The sequence below is a fragment of the Rissa tridactyla genome, chromosome 6 (assembly GCF_028500815.1).
Source record: "Rissa tridactyla isolate bRisTri1 chromosome 6, bRisTri1.patW.cur.20221130, whole genome shotgun sequence".
NCBI classification, from domain to species: Eukaryota; Metazoa; Chordata; class Aves; order Charadriiformes; family Laridae; genus Rissa; species Rissa tridactyla.
Window position 1 is genome coordinate 12162836 of NC_071471.1, and position 26607 is coordinate 12189442.

A 26607-nucleotide genomic window follows, 5' to 3' on the forward strand; every position below is an offset into this window, starting at 1 on the left:
TGGAGGCTGCACAGCCTCACTCAGCAACCTGTTCCATTTTATTTCTGGAAAAATTTCTCCCTTATAGGCAATCAGAGCCTCTCTTGCTTCAGTTCCTGACTACTGTCAGTTGTCCTCCCACTGTATGCCACTGCCTCCCAGGGGAAGTGTTCCCAGACCCCAACTGTGTTGGCAGACCTCTGCTGAACTTGTTCTAACTTATTGGTACCTGTTTTGCACTGAGAGGGCCAAAGCTGGACATGGTATTCCAGATACGGGCTTAGAAGTGCTGAGTAAAAGGGTATAATCACTTTTTGGCGTACTGCTGCATGCCTGTTTGTATGGCCCAGGGTGCTGATGGCCTTTGCTGCTCAGGGGCATGGCGCTCTCCTGTCCAGTTTGCTGTCTTCTGAGACCCTGAAGTCCTTTCCTGCAGAGCTGTTCCCTGACTAGCTGATCTCCAGCCCGTGTTGGTGCAGGGATTTATTCCTTTGCCAGGGGCGGGTCTTTGCATTTGTGCGTGTTGGATTTTGAGTGTACTCTTGGCCCAGTCCTCCAGACTGTCAGTAGCAGCCTTGCCTGTGATATCATTAAGTGGTCTCCCTGCCAATTTGGTGTCACCTGCACACTTCACAGGAGCGCACTCTGTCACCCCCTCTGCCTATTTGATAAAGATGGGAAACCAGATGCGTTCCAGTTAGACTTGTGTTGTACTCCCTCATCACCAGCCTCCAGGTAGAGGATGACCCATTAACGGCTGCACTCTGAACCCAACAGCTCAGCCGCTTGTCCACCTATCTAGTTGTCCACCCATCCAGATCACAGCTTCCCAGCTTGGGCTCAAGAGTATTGTGAGAGACTGTTGAAAACGTTGCTGAACTCAAGATAAACGACATCTATTGCTCTCCCCCCATCCAAAAATTCAGCCATTTTGCTACAGATTTTTGGGTGACTCGACAAAATGTATATGTTTGGACACGCAATCATATCCTGCCTTCATAACTGATACTGCAGTCACAGAAAGGCAAAAAAAGGTTCTTCTACAAAAAAGTGACCAAAAAGGAAAAAGCTACTCAATGTCTATTATCCTTGTGGGAGAAATGCAGACACCTTGGAAAGACTAATTTAGGCAATTAAATTTATAATGTTATTTGATATTAAAATTCATGGACTTAGCAAATGAGGTCTTGGTTTTGAAACCGTTGTGTTTCACTTTCCCTCCTCCTCCTCCTCCATGTTGCTCACCTATCCGTGTTGCTAGCCCATCCACTTCCGCAGGCGAAATACCTGTTCCTTATGGGAGGTGCAGCTCTGATGTTTCACCCCGACTCTTCCATCTGCTGAGGTTTTTATTTCCCCCACAGGTGCCACCTACTTTTGCTCTCACATGTGAAACAGATTAAAGCATTTAGTTAAATTCAGAGCTGCTTTTCTCAACTGATACTTGGCTTTGATGTTTTTCATTTCTGTTCTAGACACAAAGAAAGGCTTTTCTGCCCAAAGGCTCTTCTGGTTTTTGCGTTTGGGTTTTTTTTTCCCCGAACTAAAATATTATGGTCTAATAAGATTTGATCTTTCCCTGCAAATGCTGATTTGCTTATGTCCTTAGGCCATCACAGCTACAGTGACACATCTGCCATAAACATATTGACCTTTTGGAAGGGGAGTTTACTCTTCTGTCCTGTTTTATCTAGCTGCGTGCTTCCATCGCAGAGCTGCACACAATGTACTCCATCAAATATATGTATGTATTTATTTTAAATAGGTTTCTGCTGTAGTGTTATAGAATGGACTTGACTTTTTATTAGAAAGATAGATTGCTGCTAGAGGATTTTCCAGACTTTATTGCAAAGACAGACATCGTTCTTTGCAAATTTGAGACGTTTGTAAGGAGTTGATCCTCATTTGAAAATTTGCCGTTTGTAGCGAATACCTCTTCAGTTCATAGAGAACCTTAATATTGTGGGGAACCTTCCCTTTCCTGAAAATGCTGCTTTCCAAGTTGCTCCTCCATATCTATAAGAGACTATTCTAATGAGTACCTGACTGAGTAGACTATGCAGTCAACTTGCAGAGATAACTTTCATCGATCCTTCACAATAACTCTCAGAAACTAACCTGTTTGTCCTGAATTCACCAACCCTTGCGGTGAATTTAGCAGGAGTGGCACTGTATCCTGTTCTCGCGTTGACAGTGGCCTCCCCCTTGCCCATGTCCACTTCTAAACACCGAGTCTTGTGGACTTGTGTTTACCTGCGGAAGGACTGGCCAGGAGGTGAATCTCTCCAGTCAGCAGGATATTTTGGTGCATCTATTTCTGTCATACTGTCTGTGAGCGTAGCACCTGGCTGTGTATGTAGTGAATTGTGTGGGGTGTTCTTGAGGATTGACCTGTAAGAGTGCTCTAGTTGAAGCTGCTGAGTAGCACTGGCCAGAAGTGCCCTTGCTGTCTGCTGCGTTGTTGAAACACATGGGTATGGATGCGCTCTCCTCTTCTAGGTAGGGTACTTGAAAGCCCAGGGCTTGCGATGCAATGCAGCTGTCACGTTAGTGAGCTTGGGCTCAGATCACCTATCTGTCTGTACGTTTTGTCTCCTCTCTGTTCAATGTTGTTGGTGTGCTTTATTTTAACCTACCTGGCCGTACCTTCCCAGGAGCTCAGAGTAGCCTGGCTTAAGCCTCAGCTGTTGGAGGCTGAGGGAGTTAGAGGGATCCCTGGCTGTATTTCAGCTCTGAAGTCGGAGTAGACAGATTAGCCTCTTTGACTCAGAGGACAAGAAGAAACATCGGTCTTTCTGTTCCAGCGGTGGCAATTCTGAGATCTCTGCTGGTGTCTCTCGTCCCATGCTCAGCCCGCAGCAGGCCTTTCTCCAGCTCCTCTCCTCAGGTTCTTCTATTGAGGCAAGATGGAACAAGGCGCTTCTGATCCCTTTGTCCCCAGTGCAGACTGTACGGTTTTGCTTTCAGGTCCTTTTGTATTTTGTGTGGAGGAGACAGACCATGATACATTACCTTTGCATTCACATGTGAGATTTTAACTTTGAAGCAGACTCTTTGCCTCATTTAGTCTTGTAGCATGGATGTTAGATACTGCAGGGGATAGAGTTTTCTTTCTACTTCCAAATCATACGCGTCCTGATTAATAGCAGGAAGGAATCCCCTTAGAATTTCTTTTCATAGTAGTCGAGTTTTGTGGTTTGGTGTGACATTTATATCAGTGTCCTGATTCATCTTGCTTGCCTGATATTTTATGTCTGTCCCTGAAAAGTGAAGCGAGTTCTTTCTGTAATGTGGTAATGCAGTGCACATACAGCCGGTCTGTGAAGACTTCTCTATCCCGCCACTTGTAGCGTCCTGGTGGAGAAACCCTAATGGCATTAGAAGCTTTCCTTTTATACTTTAGAAGGGATGGTCCTTGTATGTTTGGCAGTCTAATCTATCCTTCATTTTTCCATGGAAATAGTCTTTTTTTTCTGGTAGCAATTGCCTCAGCTAAAAGAAGAGAAGTGATTCAAGCATTTAGAGCCGACTCTTTTGGTTCTTTAAGATTGCTTTTAGAACTCTTGCTGTGTTTTAAAATAAGGATGAACAAACCCAACACCCTCCGGGCCCCTCAGCGCTGCCTCTGGGGTTTTTGCGTTCTGAGCTGCCTGTGCTCCAGCTGAAGCAGCTCTGGACACGCTGGCTGTCGGGGCGCCTGCACCTGGCTTGATTTGCAGGGTGAGGCTTTTCACAGGGAGAACCGTGTTTATTTCCACGACAAGTCCACAGGACGGACCATTGGAATCCAAGAACTTCTCCCCAGATAACCACAATGATGTTACAGAGTGTGTGGTAGCCGCCTTTTTTAAATCAGGATTCATGCAGAAAGAGCTCAGGCGTTACCACTCCTGCACTTCACAGGAGGTTATAATGCAGAGGCCTCTCAGGATTCTGATGCCTTTGAGAGGCAAGTCCTTCAGTCTTACTCAAGTGGAAGGTTAAAAAGCTTTTTCCAGCTGTCTTGAGAAATGGGTTATTGCTTCAAATTCCTTACGCTGTAAATGCACATAGAGGCCATCATTAAGGCGGTGGGTTAGGTGGAGTTACTGACCTGTAACACTTTCACTGCCTTTATTTCTTCATGAAGTGCATCACATCATCTCAGGGAATGTTAATGGAAAATATCAAGCCACTTTCACCTTTCTTTTTTTGTAATGTGTGAATTAAATTTCACTGTTATTACCTGATTTTTACAAATGTAACCTTTTTTCCCCTCCAATCATTTTAAAGACATGAAAGAAAAAGTATTATCTAGCTAATTTATTACAAAATTTGGAATTGTCATCATTTTAATTTAATTAAAGTCAGGGTAAGTATTTTGTTTCCTTAGTTTAAGCCACAAAGCAGTAGGTATGGCCATTTTAGAGTTGCTTCTGTGGCGCTTTCTGGAACTTCTGAATTTCCTAATGCTGGTGTGTATAAATCCGCAGCTGTAGTAGTTGTTAGTTGAATCTACTGCACAGATCTGAAAAATGAATAGTAACTTCTGGTTTAATTTGGCGACTCAGTCCATTTTGACACCACTGACCGTCTGTCCTGGGTCTTAGAGATTTAACTGCTGCAGACTCACAGCTCCAAGCAGCACCGCTCTTGGTGTGCAAGTAAAAAGCCTCCAGCTTTCTTCATCCCTCCCTCCCATAGTCCTGATTCACCTCCGGGTCAGCTCTGCCGTTGCAGCAGATGCCTGAATTACAGAAATCATTACAAGGATTTATGAACGTATGTAGATAGAGTATTGCTAACCAGCTTTACCTTTTTCCTGACTTCTCAGAGATCCCTCTCATTGACAGGAGAAAAGTCAGTTTTGAGTGTAGGAAACAATCGGTTCTCACCCACCTCAGGACTCTGACACTTGAAAAAATCCCACGTGCATGACTGTCAATTTAAGGGGGCTTTAGGTAGAAGCAGGAATTTTCTGACTGAAAGGGTGTAAAGGGGCAAGCAATAACCACAGCTGTTGTTCCTGTTCAGAAGCAGGGGTTCTGCTTTTCCTGTATCTTGGTGACCATTTGGTGGATCCTCACAAGAGTAGACTTGCGACAAATTCACTCTGATCTTATGAAACACCCCATTTTACACATGTTGTTGGTAGTCTGGCAGGTTTCCTGGAGCTGCGCTCATCCTTGGGCAGGGCTGTTTCTGTGTGAGAGCTCTTCATGGCATCAGAGGATGGGTTTTTGTTTGTTGAGCTGAAGGACCACCCTCTCCTGTGAACGCAGGTCTCTTGTTTGGGATGCAGGGCTACCTCTGTTTGGCATCCTCAAAGCCAAAAGTAATTTTTTGATTTGTAGCTTGACTTTGCAACTCCACTTCCAAGAGCACCCTGCCTCCGCAGCTGTTACACAGATATTCTCTGTCAGGAAGGAGTCCTCTTTGCATTTCTGTGGCTCTACCAGTCCAAGCTTTTCTTTCATTTGCTTCAGTGGTGTGGGATGTCCCCATCTCAGGATGGGGTCACCTACTCAACTTTGTACTCAGAGGTAGGAACCCGTATGAAGCTCAGATCTGCCAAGATGGCCTGCAGAGTTTCTTGCTGTAAATTCAGGGACATTACATGCAAGTAATGCCTGACAACAGCACTTAATGTTGTATGTTAATGAATTGAGATAATGCCAGTTCCTCACTTCTGTGCGTTGTGCTTGTGAAACTTCATAATTAGAGCACCAGGCAGTTTCTGGAGGCTGGAGGACCTACATATGACTTGTTTCATATCTGCACTCCGAATATGAAGCTGGAGCTTCCTGTCGGATACCTGCTGGGTGGAAGTGCTCTGGAGTGTGGAAGCCTAGCGGATACCCTTCGTCCAGTACTTCTCCACCTGAAGCAAATGTTAGTCCCTGCCTAACTCAGAAAGTTCTGGTGTTGGATTTTCTTTGGTTTCTCAGTGGAGGATCCTTTGCTTGTTTTGTCTCTTGAGGCAGAATTCAGTACAGATCCTGCATCTGGATTTAGCCACCCCAGCTGGGATGCGGAATGGCTTTTGTTAAGGGAAAGACATGGTTTCTCCACTGTGGGAGATGTTCTCCTTGTCATAAGAAAATCTATACCAGAGAGAAACTCTGCTGAAGCCCAAGTATCTCAATATCCTGGACCTGAATTAACATCAGATATAGCACTGAGTATACTTGAGAATCTACTGCAATCTGGCTTGGTCCAGGAATTCTGTCAAAAGTGCATCTGGTGGTTATTCCTGTACCCCTTCCGAGAGCTCACTGGTGTTCTCACCCTTCTGATCTAAACCCCCTTTCCCTAGGATGCCTGACAAAAGCGGAGTTTAAACGGAGCCGTTATGTGTCTTGTGATTCCTCATTTTGAGCGCGTGGGCGCTGATCCATAGTACTCGTGGCAGCGTAGGTGCTGTGTCTCGTTGCTTTCCAATAGCAAGGTGTCTTTGGATGGGGGTATTTCGCATCCATCTCCTACTTGCTTCTCCTTCAGCCTTGCAGTGTTTGCTGTCTCCCTTTTAATTACATGTTGAGAAAAACTGAGTGTAGAGGGGGCTTACCTTACCTTCTGTGGAGGGCATCCACTTGCCGTCCTGCTTTTGTTTCGCAGTACTTGCAGCTAGTTGAAGTGCTTACGGCTTACTGTCACCCAGAGTGAAGCAGCACATGGATTATATATCTCAAAAGAGTCAATTTACTTTGCAGTTTTATGAAATAATGATCATGTGTCTCCGTGGAGCTCGGTAGAGCTCAAACATTTCGTGTATTGATAGCTTTCTTGCTGATAAAAGGCAGCTTTGCACGTGTTTAAAAATTCATTGAGGGAGAATGCATTTTCTTCTCATCATAGATATTATCCAAAAAACTTTTAACAGAGATTGTGTGATTATTTTAGGCTTTCCAGCTTGAGCTTGTATGCAAGTCCTTCATTGAATATTTGCAAGGTGTGGTTGCAGTTGCACTCTGCCTTGCCCTTTCTTTTAGCTCTGTGGCCCCGCCAGCAGAGATCCCTTCTCAAGTACTGGGAAAGCTGGACTGCAGGGCTGTCTGCTGCCAGCTCTCTTCCAGAAACGACATCCCTTTCCTCTGCCGTAAAATTCCTTCACGTGTCTGCAAAAGTGGAAGATGCAACCAAAAATGTTGGCTTTATGTTGTCTACTAAAAGCTTTAATAGAAACTGGCTGGTAGCGTAATCAAGTATATGGTACCGTGAGGGTATTGTCCTAAACGTAACCTTCGTGTTGTTTGCGTGTTGCTTTCTTTAACGTGATTTCTCAAAATAGCTTCATTGTTCTGTGGAAAACGGCAGCTTTTGCTTTTGTCTGCCTCACAGCAAGGGGAAAGAATAGAATGTGGAAGTAAGATCATGGCAGGAATCTTCTATTATTTTCCGCAGAAACTTTTTTTTTTTTTTTGCCTGAGGTGACTCAAATTCAGAGCAAACTGTTCCCTAGATCACTTCTCACAAGTGGTATCTGTGCCACCTGATTATAAGCTTGAAGAATCTAGAGAAAATTTTCATTAAATAATTTAGATTCACAGGGAAAATGTTTTAACTCATAAAATTTTGAAGCAAGGGGCTATTATGATGTTCTACTAAATCTGTCTGTATTAATTCAGTGATTTAATCTGAGTGAGTCAAAGAGCTGGCTCTTTATGTACAGAGTTTCTTATAAAAGTTGTATAGAAACAAAAATACAGAAAATGTGTGTTAACATGACAAGTGTATTTTTAATAATGTATTGTCTTCCAAAGGTCATTAGTTATTCTAAAAGTTTATTTTGTGTGTCAACATAACCCACCTTTGCTGTGCTGTCTGTGGTTTGCTACCATTTCTCTAGTTTTAGTCACGTTGTCCACTGTTTGTGTTGGGTGAGACTGAAGTGGGTGTTGAGGTGAACTGCCACTCCAATGCTGGAAATGCACCGCTCTTACCTTGACATGACAGTGGCTTTGAAGTTATTCCTCGACAACTACTGATAAATAAAAATATACATACTTGCCCTAAGCAACGCGGTTGAATTTCTGAGCTGCTTTGAGCAGGAGGTCGGGTGGAGACCTCCCGAGATCCCTTGCAGCCTGGCTGCTTCTGTGACACTCGTGTGTATATACTTGTGTGAGCGCATGAATGTGTGTGTAATATTTATGCATAATTTATAAGGAAACAATGAGTGATTTCAGGTATAGCTATAATAATCTTTCATTCTACTGGTTTTCTTTGCCCAGTCTGCCACTAAGAAACCTCGGAAGTCTCCAGCGGACAAGGGGCGTCCTGAATCTGCCGCTAGAGGAACAAGTCGTGGGAGAGCTAATGGCCACCCTCAGCAGAATGGAGAAGGGGACCCTGTCACTTTGTTTGAGGTGGTTAAGCTGGGGAAGAGTGCTATGCAGGTAAAATAACTAATTGTGTTACACCTTCACAATTCAGTGTTTCCTGTCTGTAGAAGATCAGGCCAAGCTATGCTTTTGTAAACAATTGTATATTTTCATAACCTGTATTGGTTCAATAGACTGTCTGTGTATAATAAAGTTAGGGAACAGAATGTGCTTTGATTGAGGTGAGGACTGTCCTAAACACCTCTGAAAGACAACAGAGAGGTCAAAAAGTCACGTATTTCAAATTCTCCATTATTTTGTTCATTACTTCCAAATTGAAAACACTGTTGTTATTAAGCAGTCAGGAAATACAGGAAAAAGTATATGATATTAGTGGTGGATCCAAAACTTTTTGGTTTGCTTGGGGTTTTTTTTTTTTTGTTGTTTGTTTTTTTTTTTTTTCAAAAATACCTGCTGACACGAGCACTTCTGGGTACTTTGCACTGCAGCTTGCATTCTTCTTGCTGTCCCCACCAGAGCAGTAGCTGAAGGCTAAACTGGTGGCCTAGACTTCCTCTGTGTCTGAGGGACAAAGGTGGACACATCCTGAAGGCGAATTTTCATTGTAAAAGAAATATCTAAGATACTTATAGTGAATCGCCTCTGGGAGTGTTTCTCACTCTTTTATATTTTGATAAATTTCAGAGATCTTCCAGGATTTATTGGGCCAGATGTGTCCCACCTCAAGAACCTCTATAAATGATGGTTTTTGACAGTATGGGTATGCTTTTAGTAAGCTACTGTGCTTCAGCCACAGTTTTTGGCACTCGAAGGAGAAACAATGGGCCCAAAACACCGTTCACCCCGTGCAGTGCTAAGCCAACAGTCGTTCCTGCTGAAGGAACCACAGTTGGCCTCGATGGTTGGACTCGATGATCCCTTCCAACCTAGATGATTCTATGATTCTACAATTCTAAAGCAAACCTCCTTCACGTTGCATTTCAACAAACCAGGACTCATGCAATATCAGTTAGTTTGTTTTGACTTTGTGGTGCTAATGAACACGAGAAAATTACAAATCAGGAAAATTAGGGGCCAAGTCCTATTCTCAATGTTACTTTTAGTGTAGCTAAAAGCTAAGTCTAATTAACTCCCAAAGGAATCTAGTCTTCCAAATGAGTGAAAGCTGTCGAAAATTTTCTCTCAGTCTCAAATCTGTGGAAGGCCTGAGATGTGATTTTAAAGAAGTAATAAACAGGAGGAAAATGGGAATTTTTATTCTTCGTAGTTGCTGTATTTACAGTTATTCAGGACTGACCCTTCTTATCTCGTAGGTGAAGACAGAACAAATTTACTCTTAACAAAGCTACAGGTTCCTTGTGCTGCTTCCTACGTGTTTTAAGTCAGGGCTTCCAACTTTGCTTGGTTTTCAACACTTTTTCAAATTTCAGTTTTGGCAGCGTTTGAGGAAACATCTGGAGTCTATTTTCTGGTTTTACTGTGGTACAGAGCATACAGTATGCTTTATGTAGTGTGTTCGCCTTACAGTTATTGATATTTGCAGGAGCCAAATGAAAAGGAATGGGTGATTACTTTGATATTTGATGACTCTGTGTGTGCGTGGAATTGGCTTTGATACTTTCCGTGAAAAGAGCTGCCATCAGAAGTCTTCTGCAAATGAAATTCTAAAAAGAAATTGTCTGCGTTGTTTGTTTTAAGTAATCTTTGGAATTCAAATACAAAGGAATTGTTTTGAGAAACTGAGTATTTGTATATGCATGTACCGCTGGATATGTGTCTGTGTACGTGTATATATCCATGTGCATGCACGTACTTCAGATGTGCCCGGCATACCTCTGTGAGAAAGAAGTAGACAAGCCTGTTTCAAGCAGTGGAGAAATGATAAACAAATAGTAAAGGAATAGGCAAGGTTATCTGAAGGCCTGGGGTGCGAACAGGCATCGATTACTTCAGTCATATTTAGGAGTGCCAGTCTTAATTTCGAGAGTATGTGTCACTTGTGCACCTTTGAGAAATTTACTATTGGTAAAAATATTCCAAAAAAAGAAAGAAAGAAACCCTACAGTGGGAAAGAGGATGCAATTAAAGTGTGGTTTAGTATTTTTTAACTTGCGCTTCTGGACAGTAATCCCATGTGAAGCCAAGGTTCTATAAACCAAACTTGCATTAGCATCTTTATACTTTTCTTTTTACTTAATAGCTTAGGGATTTTGATGTAACAATTAAGAATGCTTGGCATTTTGGGGTTTTGTAGTTTCAATGCAGGTTTTTTGTTGCCAATTTTAGCACTTTTGTTAGCGTTGCCAATTTTCAGACAAGTGCCGTTATTTGTCAGAACCTATTTTTTCTCAGTATTTAGTTCTTTCCCTGTAATGTGGACCTACGTTTTTCTATATACATTTTTCTTAAGTTTGCTTCCAGCAATGAAACCCCAAAAAAATTCAATTAATATGTTCTGAGATTACATGGGAATTTTACTTCGGGTGCTTTCATTTCTGATCTGTCTGCTCCTGCTGTTTGCTCTCAGGATTTATTTTAGTAGTTAGATTTTTCTGGCTTTGTGTTGCCAACTCATGGAAGTCTGTAGCTGAATTCAATTCTCAATTCTTTTAAGTTTGTCCTCTATTTTGGTTCTCATAGCAGGGTTCATTTACTACTTCTTGTCAGGAGTATTGCTATTTGGTCCTTCCAGGGAAACAAAGCTGGGTTAATGTTTCGTATTTCAAGTATACAGAAGTTCAGAGCTTCTCTTTGCATATAAATCGTTGCCTTTATTATGAAGTGCTAGTTGTGTCAGTGTTAAGACTCATTTGAACTCATTAGATCAATTTGATCCCCACATTAACTCGGTATGGGATGATGTTACTGTTGTTTTTCATTTGCTCTGTAACCTTCCGTACAGTTTGTTGCTCTAGAAGTTTTTCTGTTGGCATCTCTCTGTGTGAAGTGGGGTATGACCTACTGTCCATGTTTGCTGCGGGTACGTTTTGTTGGTCCGTTGAGGCTGTTCATAGAGCTTTTTTAGGCTCTATGGGGTTTTTCCTAGACAAAAGTGGTATTCCTCTGCCTTTTTGTTATTTGTCTCTTTTATTAATATTTTTTCCCCTTGAAAGTTTTTATGGACGCAGGTTTATCTGCTATATTTCCCTACTCTAAACCTCCATCGGCAGAACAGCCTGGACCATTTCTCCTGTCCTAACCTGGCTGAGCTTACACTGACGGGGACGAAGGGTGCGGGGGAACCTCTGCTCCTTCAGCTGAGCCCCCACTTCAGACAGAGCCTGCCTTCCAGCTCAGCTCTTCATAAGTGCTTCTGCATTGGTCTCCGACCCTGGTGTTAAGCCGGCAGTGAAATAAAGAGCCTGTGATGATCTCCAATTTTGTTTAGGTCTCAGTCTGAAAATCTCCCATAAGTAAATTATGGCCAATTAGCTGTAATGAAGTTTGTACCTCTGTGTTGGTCAAACCAAGCGTAGAAGTATTCTGCTTTCTTGTGTGCAAGCAGGATTTGTGCCTCCCCCAGAACATCAGGGAGAATTGTAAGAGCCGTTCAATACCGAAATGTGAACAGATCTGTGCCTTGGTTACTCTGCACTGTGACGTGCATTACCAGTTACCTTTAATTGGAGTTAGCAGTTTACTATAGATTAGGTGCTGGTTTTGAAAACAATATTTGACCTCTCTGCTTATGCTTAGCTGATAAAAGTCATCTCAGTGTCAGACATGGGTCAGAGTAAATATGGCTCCAATATATGCCAACAAGCATTTTAGGATATGTATCCAAAGAGAGCTTTATATTATGAAGAAATGGAATTTTTCATGGTGCCACCGGTTCTCCTCTGTCTCTCCAGAAATCGAGAGTGTATGCGGTTCCTGGCTCTTCTGGCCGCACACCTTGGTCCGTGTGGGTTTGCGTCCTTTGAGGTCCCTCCCTGTTCGAGTAAAGCTGCGTTTGTAGCACTGCTTACCCTGTCATGAGGAGAAATTTTCTTTGTTTCTTAAGTTTCAGTTCCTCAGATGTTTGTCGTCTTTGTACCTACTGGGCTCATGCTGGCAATCTGTGACTTGTTCACCGGCTAGAAAGTTTGTGTATCAGAGCAGGAACATCGTAAGAATTTTTTTTTCCCCTTCAGTTGCCTACCTGAAAGGATTAAAAATCTTTCATTAATATTAATTTAAAATATTTCTGAAATGTTAATAATATTTTCAATATTATGCTGATTTTCAGTGTTTATCCAGCTGTCTGTTGCAGGCTGAGGTTCAAAATTGCTATGTGTAAAAATAAAGGGTAGGCATCCCGTGTAATTATCAGTTTGATCTGTTGGAAGTAATATGAAAGAGGTAAAGGAACCACTCTGACCGCTTTCAGCAGTGCTCTTTGTTATACACTGGCATCTTAGTGGTGTGGTTGCCAGTTCCTTTTATCATAATCTTATCAGGTTTGGATGACTTTTAGTCATCAACATCTGTATTGGAAGTTATTTTCTGATTGAAATTCCCAGTACCTCCAGTATCTTTTTCTATCACTTTGAGATTTGATGATCTGTACAAGAACCACAAGATAGTCAGCTCTTCCAAAGAGCCGCTATGTCTTTATGCATCTTGTTAATATGGCATATCCTGTATAATTTCAGTAATTTTTGTGTTTTCGTAGCATTTAGGGCAGAAATAGGCCATTGTGGTCTGTGTACTGCCTCCCTGCATAGCTCAGACCATGGAATTGCCACCTATTCCTGTATTAAGCCAACAGCTTCTTTTACAACCCTCATTTTTCTATAGGAATATTAGCTTCCATTAATTAGAAGTCTGGGTGGGCCAGCTGTAGCAAGTGTAGAGGCAAAGCCACAGTTTTGAACATCATTGTTCCCTGTCAGGTCTGGCTGCAGTAGCTGCCGCCCTGTCCTGGCAGTCCCGGGCCCCTTGGCCATCGCGCGGGGAGCTGGGCTGGTGGACGGGGAGCAGGAGGTGGCGCTGGCCACCTGGGGAGCAGGTGTCCCCCAGAGAGCGAGGCTGCTCCTTGGGGTGGCTTCTCCCAGGGAAGGACGTTGACGGCAGAGCAAACCCCAGTGACTGCACAGCTCTATCGACTGGTCCCGTTCTGCATGGAGTAAGCTTTGCTTTGCTTGCCTCTCTCAACTCCCTGGAATTTTCTCCCTCGGTTATTTTAATCACATAACCATTATGCAATATAGATAATCCTCAGTCCTTCCACGGTTCTGGTTAGAAAGAATAGTTCTATGTATGCTTTAATCTTGCATAAACTGAGGCTGCTGTTGAACAGATTGGTCCCACCTTCTCCCACACCTACAGCTGATGTTTTTTGCACCTTCCTTGGGTGTTTCATAGTCACACCAAGAAATAGATTTAATTAGAACCTGACACTTCGGTGGATTTTTTTCAGCTGGATCAGCTCCCTGATTCAGCTCATCTCTGGCAGCAGCTCAGACTTATTCTTGGTTAGAATGACTGTGTAACCATCACCATATCTACCTTATTTAGGAGGGATTGTATTCCACATCCATGCTTTTACATATATACTTGAGCTTAAAAACATCAGAGCAGCTGTAACTGGACCATACCAAAAGTCCAGTGTCTTGTCTCTGACAATGGCAGTTAAGAAAGAGAGTAGAAGGCAAAAATGTATTTGGGGAATTCTCCCCCCCTCTGCCCGCAGCTCAGGGGAAACACGGTGTCCGTGTTTTCAGTAGCCTTAACGGCTTCCTCTTCCTTCAGTTTGTCTCTCCTCCCTGCTAGAGAAGGGCGTCTTCTTTGCCGGAGAGTGTCTCTGCATTGGCCTCAGCTCTTGGAGTGAAGGTCTTTGAGGATTAACAACACGCAGACGTGGGATATTCAGTGTTATCCATGTTTTTTGCATTAAAAGGCATGTTTTAGTTTAACTGTCCTTTGTTGTATTTTAACAGTGCTGTAGTCTCTAACTTGAAGGATGGATAATAACTTTGGGTTTCCCCAGACTGTCCCAGAAAGTCCTTAGGAGTTTAAGTGTGCATTCTCTGAAGTTTACCGGGTAAAATAACTGCAACTGTCATTGTCACTTAAACCAGCATTTAGTTTTCATATTGCTACATAGATTTCTTCTGCAGCCTAATCTTGTTTTTTCTTTTGGTTGTATACTACTGAATTAAAAGAAAAACAAGATTAAAACTAGGTACATGTTTTCATGCTTGTTATAGTAGGAACAATCTAGCCACCAGATGAAGCATTAATTAATTAGAAGGGTATCCCTTAATACCAAAGGAATTCTTCTCCAGTCAGCACACAAGAATTCTTTTTTTGCCTTGCAGTGTAGTAAGATGTAGGATGATTTTGCTGTTAATGTGAATGCACGTGCCAGTAGTGCAGTGTGTGAAAACACCCATTATACTTAAAGCTGGAGAAGTCTTTTCTCTCTAGAACGTCACCATTTTTTGGAAGTATCTGGGGAGATCTGTGAACTCTTCTCAAATTGTGCTAGTAAAGGAGCTTGAATTGTGGTTTTTAATAAATTGGTGGATCTCTCTGATTGGAATAACTGGTTTTGTTTCTGCACTACTCTTGAGGATTTTTATTTTTTTTTGACATTCAATGTATATGAGTAGTTTTGATGTGTTGTAGCATCTCGGAACCATTCGTGCCCATGATGGCCCCAGCTTAGACACAGCCCCTGCGAAATTGCATGACATGTCAATTCTGAGAGATCAGCACCTACACAAATTCCGTCCCACAGTAGAGAATGTGCTCGGTATGAGGCCGTTGAAGGGCGCGCCCTTGTTTCTGAGGGCTCAGCTGAGGATCTGCAGTGACAAGGTCGTCCTCAGGAGTTCCTGTGATTTTAATCCATTTGAAGGAAGAATTTTTCCAGTACCTGTTATGCATTTGAGTGTAATGCCAGGTAAATTGTGCCATTCTAATACTCTTGTAAGAGAACTAAATATTGTTATCTTTCAGTAGATTTTTCTCCAAATGGTTCCAGATAATGTGTAGCACTGATTTCCCCACATAGTGATACTTAATTCCTATTCTACCTTGTAGAAACATGTATTTATGTGAAATGCCAAACACAGATATCTCTGTATGGAGAGTATGAACCCCTTAGTTTTATTGGGAAGAAATACTTCTAGGATTGTATTCCTTCCCTCTCTGTGCTTCAGGGAAAAAAGGTAGAACCCATCTTTGCTTATGATGAAAAAACAAGAAGCAGGTACTGTTATATTAAAGTGAGATTTTTTTTTTTTAAAAAGAATCATTTTGGCTTTTCAGAAAGTGCTCGCTAGGTGTTAGCAAAGTGTGAACTCTTCCGTAACTTCAAATGACCAGCTTTAGAAGAAAAAGAATAAATTGCAGCTTCTCAATCTCCACTTCTTTTTTTATTACCCTTGTATTAGGTGTGTCCGGGGTGTGTATTAGACTGCCTGCAATCTGGAGTGCAACCAAGCAGTCTTGAAGTCTAATGCACAGTCTTAAATTGCACATACTTTCCCATGTCAGGAACTACCTTCTCCCCAGTATCTGTCTGTGTAATTACTTAAGTCTTCACTAAATTTGACCTTAAAATACTTTTATTCTTCTTTAAAAAAAAAACTGTACAGATTCACTTAAAAAACCCTTCTACCAAAGTCTGTCACTGCTTCCCTGTCTTTCCCCGTGTTCTTATTTTCAGTGTACTCTAAGTTCTTCTTACTGCGTTAAAGCACATTTTCTAACTTATTTCCTCTTTGGGCTGCTCTTTGTACAGATAATTGAAAACTTTAATTTCACTGTGCATTCTTTTTTTTGTTTTTATAAGCTTCAGATTTCATTTGAGTAACTTTGGTTGGATTTTTTTTTTTTGGCAGAAGATGTTAGTATAAGCTTTGATTTTGGTTTTTTTCCCAACCTTTAATGTAAACACACTCTGCACCCATTCGAGAGTCATTTTTTGTTCTGTCATATTCACTGTAAATGAAGCGTGTCCACGATCAGTTGTGTGAAATGGCAAATTATTTAAATGTTCGTTATACTCGATTTGCCTTGGTTTACAGTTGACTCAGATCTCACACTTGAATGTGTACTTTTGCATATAGTGTCATTTGTTTCCATGTTGTGTTAGTAACACTGCTGCCAGATTGATACTTAATTTAAATTGTGGAATAGCTTTTTTTTGAAATCAACTTTCATTAATATGTAGCGGGACTCTGCTAATTTACATAAGCTGGTGAGGTATCATCTGCAGTTAGTCCCTCTGGTTCCTCCAGCACTTTGTGTTCCTAAATGTTTTCATGTTCTTGCGCTGAAGGAACACGAAATGGATCCCTAGCTGCAAAGCCTCCAGGAGGTAATAAGTCATTATTTCATTCATTGCATCAGACTTTTGCTTTTACTGGCAGTCTCAGCTGCTGTTTCTCTTCGATACTATAAAACGTTCCTGTTTATCTTTTAGCAGACTTTGAGAGGGGAAGGTCAATAAATCTGCAAGTCTCCGTGATTGATTTTCAGTTGTTTACTCAGACCGTGGGTCTGTTCTGCTGCTTGCTTGACTCTCTTTAAGCTTCTTATTTCTGTAGGGTTGCCTTTTTGGCATATTCTTCCAATTATGCTGCATGGTAGTTCTTAAACCAGAGTCACCAGAGAGTTAATTTCTGTGAGATTCTCTTGAAAGCTGTTATGGGCTTTTGAAAGTCTCGGTACTGACTATGTATTTGTACCATGCATCATCTGCCATTTTCAGAAGACCTTGATTTTTCACTCAGTTGTCATAAGAATAGAAGTGTTTTCAGATTTTAAAGAAACCCAAACGTGCTTAAGAGTCTTGTTTTTGTAACATGGACTTGTATAGACTTGTTACGCTGACTGACACAGAGATGTAGTGCATCTATGTGTGTATATATGTCTATCTCTACATATACGTGTGTATGTGAGTGTATATGTGTAGTTGTTTGCTGTCAGCAGGGAGCGAGAGGGGTGATGTGGGTTTTACTGGAGTCCTCTTGAGGCTTTATCTATGTCATTGAGCTAGACCATTTTTTACATCGCTTAAAATCTAGCTCCCCTCCTGCTTGCCTCACTCCGGTCTGGTGTTGAAGATGAGAAGCCAAAGAGGTTTTTTTGTGCAATTTCTCATTTGTTGTGCTTCATAACCTTGTTGTCAGCGGAGACTTTTCCTTGTGCACGTGCATGGAATTTGGTGATTCCCAAAGGCATGGGTGTCCTGCAGCTGGGCAGAAGGCTGCAGCACGTGTACTGTGGATCTTGTGCTTCCCAGGAATGATGGATTTATCACATCTTTCATGCAAGTGCACATTTCCATATGGCAAATCCACCCTCTCTGCTGCATCTGAAGGTAAAAACATCTGGAAGCAAATGGGTACCACCAGAACAGCTCGTGCGATCTATTCCTGCCATCTTCCATAAGCGTTTTGCAGAAACAGACGACCAGACTCTCGTGCAGATGAATTCTTCTGGTGGTTGGAGCCCACTTGTAGCTACGTGCCTTCCAAAGAGCGGTCCGGTCCTTCCCCCTCACCGCCTTCACTTCATCAGTTCTGTCTCTGGGACAGGTGACAGCGAAGAGGCCAGGGCAGGAGGACATCCCTGGGCAAGATGGGGACCAAATGTGGGTTGTTGCCGTAAGAACTATTCATTTGCTCTTTGCTTACATCTGAGAAACTCTTGAAAATGGGGTGACCGGAAGGGGGCTGCTAACAAGATAAGATCCTCCTGGGGGGTTTGCTGTAACCCGTGGATTGTTGGTTAGAAATCCTTCTTTTTAATAGGAATCTTTCTATCTATTTACGCTTATGTAAAATAATTCCTTTTCTGGCAAGGATTGCTTGTTGCACCATTTGCTACACTATTGCCTCTTGTTTGATTTCTTTTTCACTTATATTCGACCTTTTTCCTGATGTTTGGATTACTGCTGGGTTTTCTTGGTTCAGTGGATACTTGTCTCTATTTTAGGTCTGATGCGTATCTTTTTAATTTTTTATCCTAGTGTTTTCAGTTTTTGTAGCTTTTTTTTCTGTTACATGAAAAGTCAACAGTTTGATTAAGTTCCAACTGTTGTAGCATATGTAGTCTGGCTTCATTATCTCCTCTCGCCTCAAACTGTAATTTCTGAAAAAACGTACCAAGTGGGATGCCAAGTGTGTGTGAGGGGCTGAGCCCTGCAGAGCTCTGGCTGGTATTTTCATGCACTGAAAACACCCCCTCATGTTTAGGGATTAGTGAATACGATTTGGGTGCCTGTGCCGATGCCGAGGGGTCAGGTGCGTGTTCATGACTTGTCATCCTGAGCTCCTCAGACCATCAGCGGAGATTTGCTTAGTGTAATCACTGAGAGTGGTTTTAAGCAGAACTCATCTCATCTCGCCGCGCATACCTGCCCTGGACAGACAAATTACGCTGACAGCTCCACTGAATAGTGGCTGTATAGGTGTATGCACGTGCGTGCATACACACACCCCGTGCTGAGTGTGAAGGGAGTGACGAGCTCGAGCGACTGCATGGGCTCAGCGCGTGACGTTGGGGAAGATGAATCCTACCCAAACATTCAACATCTTAGGTAAAATGTTCCTCTGCCAGGTCCAGACGGCGCAGGAGGCAGACTCTGCCTGCTGTCCCTGTGCAGAACCTTCGCTCTGAATTTTTGCTGCTTTCTTTATCTAAAGAAAAAGGCTCTGCATTGCCTCAAGTCTGGTCTGTGAGTCTTGAGATCAGCTGCTTGTCTTTATTTTTCTGCGCCTTGCAAGGATGTAGCATGTCCCTCACAATTCTTTTTGTATGGAGAAAAAAACGTCAGGAGGGAGATGAGCCGCACTGATGCTACAATTTTGAGGTAGTACTGCAAAAATCAATTAAACAATTGTTTAAAAGAGGCAGAAGCAAAATTGAAAGATATTCTTCCAAGTCTTTTCACAATACTCTGCCTTTTTTTTTTTCTTTTTTTATAATTCCAGGTGGGTTCACTGGCAATATCTATAGCACAGTCCAGAAAGAGTTGCAGTGGTATAGCTGAAAAGGCAGTATGTTGTAGCAAGAAATGGGAGTAAGACAACGTGGAAAGGAATATCTCGGGCCAGCCTTGCTTCTATGGGGAATGTTTGATGTGGAACTAGGCTGTGGACAGTGCACAGATACTGGTGAACTAGTTATTAACACTCTGGAAAAGCATCTGAGATTTCCCAGGCTCAAAGAAGAATATAGTAGACTTCAGAAACTGTGAAGAGATGTGTGACAAGAGTGAGAAGAGATAAAGATATGGAAGTGTTTCTGTGCAAGCTGCATGGCGCAGAAGAGAAGGCTCCAGGAGACCGTATAGCAGCCTCCCAGTCCCTAAAAGGGCTCCAGGAGAGATGGGGAGGGACTCTGGATCAGGGAGGGGAGCCATGGGACGAGGGGGGATGGTTCTACACTGAAAGAGGGGAGATTTAGACGAGATCTCAGGCAGAAATTCTTCGCTGTGAGGGGGGTGAGCCCCTGGCCCAGGTTGCCCAGAGCAGCTGTGGCTGCCCCATCCCTGGAGGGGTTCAAGGCCAGGTTGGATGGGGCTGGGAGCAGCCTGGTCTGGTGGGAGGTGTCCCTGCCCAGGGCAGGGGATGGCACTGGGTGGACTTTAAGGTCCCTTCCAACCCAAACCATTCCGTGATTCTTCTGCCTGAAAAGAGGTGACCAGACGGAAGCATGGAAATTACAAACACGGGCTTGAGGTTTGTTTTCTCTTCCATAAGAATTAGGTGGCATCAAATAGACCAGCAAGTTTAAAACAAAACGATTTTTTTTTTTTTTGCAGTGAATAATTAACGCTTTCATGAGAGGAGAAGTACTCTAGGGTCTTAAGAGTCTGGGAGAGTAACTTGGAAGAATCAGTATATTCTTGCCCTATTCTTATGATTTTTCCCTACAGAATACGCCCTGTGGGGTAGGGGTACCTGTGGTCTGACCCAGCACGGCAGCTGTTCTCTTCAGTGAAAAAAATAGCTGCTGGCAATTGCACGTTGTTCTGCGATCTGTGCTGATAGAGCTGTTCAAACAACTGTTGCGGGTTGGTAGTGCACCAGCAGTCAGCTCATTAAGCTTTGTCAATATTTGGTTTAGTAAATAATTTTTACCTTTGGGTTTATGTGCCCTGAGAATTCTGCTGATTGATGGAAGTGATTGATACCTACAGGAACAGGTCTAAATTCATGATGGAAGAACAGTGAAGCATTTCGGATAACTGGTTTTGTGCTGCTGCTTCGTGTTTCCTCAGCTTGCGTGAAGATGAATTTGAGGCCAAGACTTGCCTTTTGATTTCTTCTCAGCAGCAGACAGACCTCTTTGTGAGATCTTCTCCTGCTGGGCATGCATGTGTGTATATTGGTAAACAAAACCTCTGAAAACTTAGTTTCCTGGCAAATCGCACATTTAGAGGCTCATGCTGGTTGTTGAATACAGTCCTGATAGTGTGGCCTGGTTCTGGGGTAGGAACGAGTGTAGCGATGTGTGTTAAACGGGGGGTGTTTTGGCTGGGGTCACAGAGTTGCGGATGTCTCTAGCATGTCCACAACTGTTTCCTTGCTGCTTCCCTTCTCTCCTACCCTTGCCAAGGTCCTGCTGGCAATCAGGGAGTTTGCACTTGGATAAGCTCAAAACTGCAGAGGGATTTTTCAAGACCCTATCTTTACATCCACCTGTTTAGAAAGAGGCAAAATTTTTCTAAGAGATCCAATTGTTCAGATTTTGTCTTTCCTATTTGTTCTTTTTCATCAGAGTTGGATGCTGGTTGCGTGGGGATGGTGGTGGCGTGTGTGCGTTTAGGATTTTTTTAAATTAATTTTCTAGACATTCATTGTAAACCTGAACTCTCCAATATAAAATAATCCATGTGCAAGGTGCGCTCTGATAGCTTCATCAGGCTTCTCGTAATGCTGCTACAGGTATGGAACAGTGGCATAAATAATTTTCCCTCATAAAATAAGTAAAATACAGTAATTGGTTACATTAAATATACACAATTCCTTACCTTCAGTGTTAATGCAACTGAGAAACTTGGAATATTGTGTTTTAGTGACCTGAAAGGAAGCCGTACTTGTGTTCCTTAAGGATGGAGCAGGCTGAGAAAGGACCTCACAGAACCCTCTTGCTTTTCTACAACTGTTTTTAAGCTTTTCCGTAGTTATTTTGTTTGTTTTGCCCACATTGCTTCGTTTTGCCTACATCTGGAGTTGTAAATATTGTGCTGGGGTTCCGCAGTGAGAGTGGTAGGGTGAGTACCTGTATGGGGTGGCAGTGCTATGTCTCTGCGTTCCTTTCTGCTGCTGGGGATCTGCCATGGACGCCTTCTGCTGCTCTGATTGCCCTCGTATGTTGACTGGCAACAGTCAGGTAGTGCCCTTTCTCCTCAAGCGACTGAGGCACACTTTGTGTCCCCAGAGATTAATGACAAATGGTTTTGACACCTGTATGCTCTCTGTCCTCCTCCCTGCTGTTACTCGTAGTAACGCCTGCGCATCACTGATTATAAAAATATCTCCTGGCTCCTTACAGTTCTGAATGCGGATTGAAACTCTGACTCAGGCAGCTTATTGACTCCCAAAGGCTGTAAGAACAACTTCTGTGTATTGTTTTTATTTACCGGGTATTCCTCATTGCATTCTGTCTCCCTGAACTCTGTACAGTGTTTCTGAATGACCCACACGCTCTTTGGCCTTTATAAATACTGAGATGCGCGCTATGCAATATCAATTCTGTTTTTATCCCACAGTGTTTCTGCTCATCAGTTTTCTGGGACTATCTATATGTTGGTCATTCTGAATGGAATTATAGTGTTTGTTTTTTCAACGCAATTTTGAAACTGGATAAATAATGCAAGTAGAGTTTTGAGGAATTACAATAATTTCAATTTGAACCTGTGTTTATACAATTTTAATACCAGAAAGCGATGCGTATAGTTCTGTTCTCTAACAATATTTGTTCTGTCTCCACCCTGAGAGAAGGGGTATAGATTTCTGAATTTGTACACATGTATAATTATGCAAAATAAATGCTCAGTTATAAAATTATATTCTGAAAAGAATAAGTCATTTGCCTTTAATAAAACACTTTTTAAGAGTCTCTGATAAGTATTCTTTTTTTCTTGACAGTCTGTGGTGGACGACTGGATTGAATCATATAAACAAGACAGGGACATAGCACTTCTGGATTTAATCAACTTCTTTATCCAGTGTTCAGGATGTCGAGGTACAGAACGTTGGAAACGAGTTGTATAGAATAAATCTGACAGTCGTACAAACGCGTGTTAGTGCAAATGCTGGTAAAGATGTGGGAGGCACGCGGATTGGTACTCCTCGTATGCATGGTTTATATAGAAATATTGTCTACGTTCAAGAATAATTTTATTTAAAGCTTGTTTGTCAAGGGCCTACACTTTCTTTTTCCCACTTTCCTGTCATCATCCTAAACAAATGCTCAGAGAGATACTCTACTCGTCAGCAAAAGGAGACACAAGACCTGTTAATCAAGGTAGGCGTATCTTTACTGCCCCTTTCTATTTCTTACCGATGTTTTTTTATTACAAGAATTAGTATTAGGTAGCTATACTTAACTTTGCTCTTTTTTCTTTCTTTTTAGGAAAATGAGATTTTATTACAACTGAAGAGGAAGGAGTCAGGCTTCAGTTGACTTCAATTAGCAAGAAAGATTTCTTCTGGATGAAGCACCAATCTTATTTCTTCCTCTGTAATACTTTACCAAGTCAGCAGCAAGCGGCCTGCCTGTTAGCCCCGATTTAAGCAGTCTCCATTACCAGGCCTGCGGCCGTCAGTCTTTCTGGCGTTCTGTTGCCGCACTGTACCTTCTAATGAATTTTTAATGCGCTGTCTTTTTTCAGTTAACTCAGCTTTGAAAAGAAAGACACAGCTCTGCTCTCTGTAGCGCCCAGAACCAAACTATTTACTATTTCCTGATGCTTCCTATAATTTGCTTTGAGTAGAATTGAAAATAAGCTACAATTCAGAAATTATTTTTCTCTGTCTTGTAACTGATACGGGAATATATCTTCAGACATCAAATGATCCGGCTAGAAGTCCCTTTACTTCCTTCTTAAGTATAAGGAGAAGTCCCAAGTACAGTTAAAAGCATCAGAGAAAATAATTACGAGCCATCAGGAGCTTCAGGAACCCTTTTTCCATAGCTTAAGGAAATAAACTGATTCTGTGGATGGTAGGAGAGGCTGAAGCTCTGGAAGCATTCTGTGAAAGGGCTGTAGCATAGGGTTTGGATTACCAGCCTGTGTCAGTCTCTGCACTCTTCACACAGATTCCCTAAAATGTTTTTCAGACTTGTTTGGCAGCTTATGTGAAAGTAGTTGTAGTCTGTTTGCTTTTTCTTTTTAACACTTTCCTAAAGGTGCATATGAAAAAAAAAAAAACCCCACAAGCTTCTTTCTAAGAATTTGGGCAGCATTAAAGCAAAGGGATCCTTGGCCATATGTTTTTATTCTTGTTGATGCAAGCTTTTGGTGGAGGCATGTCATAAATATATCTTAACTCCCCTGCTGCTCTCTAATTTCTGCTTCCTTTCTTTCTCCTTGTTAGAGAAAGCAGGCCTCTTAGAATCTCAGAAGATTCATATTTTTTAACTTCTTGTTACCGACGGGTGCAGGCTGAATGCCCGCTGTCAGCCATATGCTGCTCAAGCAATTGCTTCCCAGAAAAGCTTTCCTTTACTGGCTGCGAAGCCTCAGCGCTTCGAGTGGCTGATGTCATTTACTCGCTTTTCTTCTTTTTCTTTTTTTTTTTTTTTAATGGTGACTTTCTGTCCATTTTCAGCCCTCAGGGACAGCGCTCCGCTCAGCTTGCGTTAGTGGCCTTCTGGTCCCCAACGACAGGAGAAAGGAAGCAAAAATGGCTTATCCCCTGAGTTTACAGTGCATTTGGGGGATTTATTTCTCTCTGGGAATTTTTGCAGTGGGTACAGTAACAGCTGTAAACAGGATTAAAATCCCGGCAAACAGTTCTGTTCTTTCCAGTTTCCAGTACTGTGCCTGTTTTCTAGAACAAGTGAAAACTTTCTCAGAAGAGAGTGGGTTTTATTGATAGTGCACTTAAAGTAAAAAGCATACCAAGCTGTCCTTAATGGAAATGAGTATGGAAATCTGGGGATTTTCTGTGAGGAGCACTAAGTTTCTGTTTCATGGGAAGATCATATGCTCTATTAGGACATTTTTATTACCCTTTAAAGCCTTTGTTGACATTGTTGTTTATTTCCATTTCTGATAAGTAGTAGCTCCTCATGAATCTCAATGGCTGCTTTATCTTCCTCAGTATTCCCTAATGTCGTCTTTTCAGTTTGCTTCACTAACATTGTCCGGGATTCTCCAGCCTTCTTGGGATCTAAAGGCTTACGGATAACATATCTAACTTTCTGACCATTTGCTGGAAGGGAGGAGGGCAAATGGCTTGGGAGGAGGTTCCTCAGGAAACTTTGAAAGTGGTGCTAGGTTTCTAAATCGACCTTTTGACTAGTGCTTAGAATTACTTGATATCTAAATACATGCAAAACACACTTAGCTTGATGTTCCTCTCAAAAGTTTTAAGCAGGTGAAGAGTGTGTGCCTGTTTTCTGCCTGTAATTAGAAATCGTTTAGGCCAAACTCTTTTATTTAGCAACAGTGTTGATGCTGACAAAAATATCTTTCTGGTTAGAGAAACATTGATTTTTGTATTTTTATCCCATTCTCTTGGGTGGTGCACGCACTTGAATGAACGTCTCTGCATCCTCCAGCTTTGCCTAGAGATGTTCCTGCAATGAGAAGTGATCTCTTGTAAATATGAATAATATTGCTTGCTATGTAAATTATTAATACTAAAGAATTGTAAAATTAATGTATTTTGCAGGTGAACTTAAAAGATCTGTGCAACTTAAAATTGAATAAATATAAACCAAATATTCAAGCACGTCTGTCCTTTGTCAGCTCTTCCAAGTATCTATTTAATCAGTTGCTTTCTGTATAATGTGTTCCGATTCATACAATAATGTCCTTTAAAACATGAGAGATTTGGTTTTAGCATGACAGCAGTAATCTTTCTGGGGTTTTAAAGGACAATGTGGTATAAATTAGAAGTTTGTTCTGTTGAGCTACCAAAAGCATCTCAATTCAATAACTGGATTTGCACGGGAGTTGAATTAAATCACTTTCCACGCCATCTTTCCACTGGTTTGCCTGCTCAATGTGTATATTTGCTGCCTTTCCCGATTGTGATTACAAAGGAGTGAAATAGTTTCTTAAAGAATTTTCCCTTTATCTTGCTATTTTTGGTTCTTCAAGAACACCGGCAGAAATCCCTGCCTTTCCCAGTGTGTGTGGTCTTCTCCACTATGCTGTGTGGTATTTCTGTGGCGGAATAACGGTTAACAAGGACCGATAAACTCACCTATTCGCTTATTGTTTCCCAGGCTTTTCAAATGCATTGCTGCTCCTAGGGGGAGGAACTTGTGTCAGATAGTACTTCAGAAAGATGAAAACCTTAGTTTTAAAATACTACTTCTTCCTGGAAAAAGCAGCAAATGAATACTGTTTCCAGTCCTTGAAACAAGCAGGTTTGCTTGGTGCTGGTGGGTATTTGTTTTCCCCAGTATTTACAATCTGTAAAGCCGGTGGTGGTGTATTTACCTTCTTACTTCTCAGCCAGGAACTTAATTTAGGGGTTTGCATTTTTAGATAAGAGGGAACTTTGTGAATTTAGGTTGTTGTGATGACAAACTGAGTTTTCAAATAACTTTCACTTGGCCGGGGGTGGAATTGTATCTGTACGATTGAGATTTCCATTTCCAATGTCGTCCTTTGGTTGTGGATACAGGCATGCTGCTGTCTTGCAGAAGAGCTGCACATCAGCTTTCTCGGGTTTTTTGAGAGCTCTTTTCCATTGCTTGCTTCTTTGTAGGAGCATATTTTTCCTTTTTTTCCTTTTTTTCTTTTTTCCCCCCTGTTATGTAAAGCACGGCGTAGTATGCGGAGATTTCTGAGCTCGCCGTGAGCAAGCTGAAATGTCTAATCAGCGGTGTGCGTGCCCAGGTCCCAGAAGGTTTATAACTGTGTCAGTATGATGCTGCATCTGGGCTAATTAGCACTGCCTCTCAGACTGAGTAATTAGCTCAGGTATCATGCTCCGCTGCTATGACAACCAGGCTGTTTCCATTTCTGGAGCTCCGTGGATTTAGAGCTGACTGGGGTATCTGCCTTGCTGTCTGCTTTTCCCGTCTGTTATTGATAGAAAACAAACAGAAAACCCCACAAGCACTCTGACCTTTCTACATTTTAAAGGCGGAGAGCCATGCTTGTGGAATACAT

General features: G+C 42.1%; 1 protein-coding gene across 12 annotated transcripts in view; it reads left to right on the forward strand.

Annotated features, from left to right (window-relative positions):
* Positions 1-26607, forward strand: part of STAG1 (stromal antigen 1) — a 200902-nt gene that overhangs the window by 50919 nt on the left and 123376 nt on the right. For 9 of the 12 annotated variants that reach the window (XM_054206620.1, XM_054206619.1, XM_054206621.1 and 6 more), the window contains 2 exons: positions 8178-8357; positions 22400-22496. In XM_054206620.1, the coding sequence (XP_054062595.1) occupies positions 8178-8357; positions 22400-22496 (277 nt within the window). The remainder of the gene's footprint in view (positions 1-8177; positions 8358-22399; positions 22497-26607) is intronic. The other 3 variants (XM_054206627.1, XM_054206629.1, XM_054206630.1) reach the window with 1 other exon arrangement.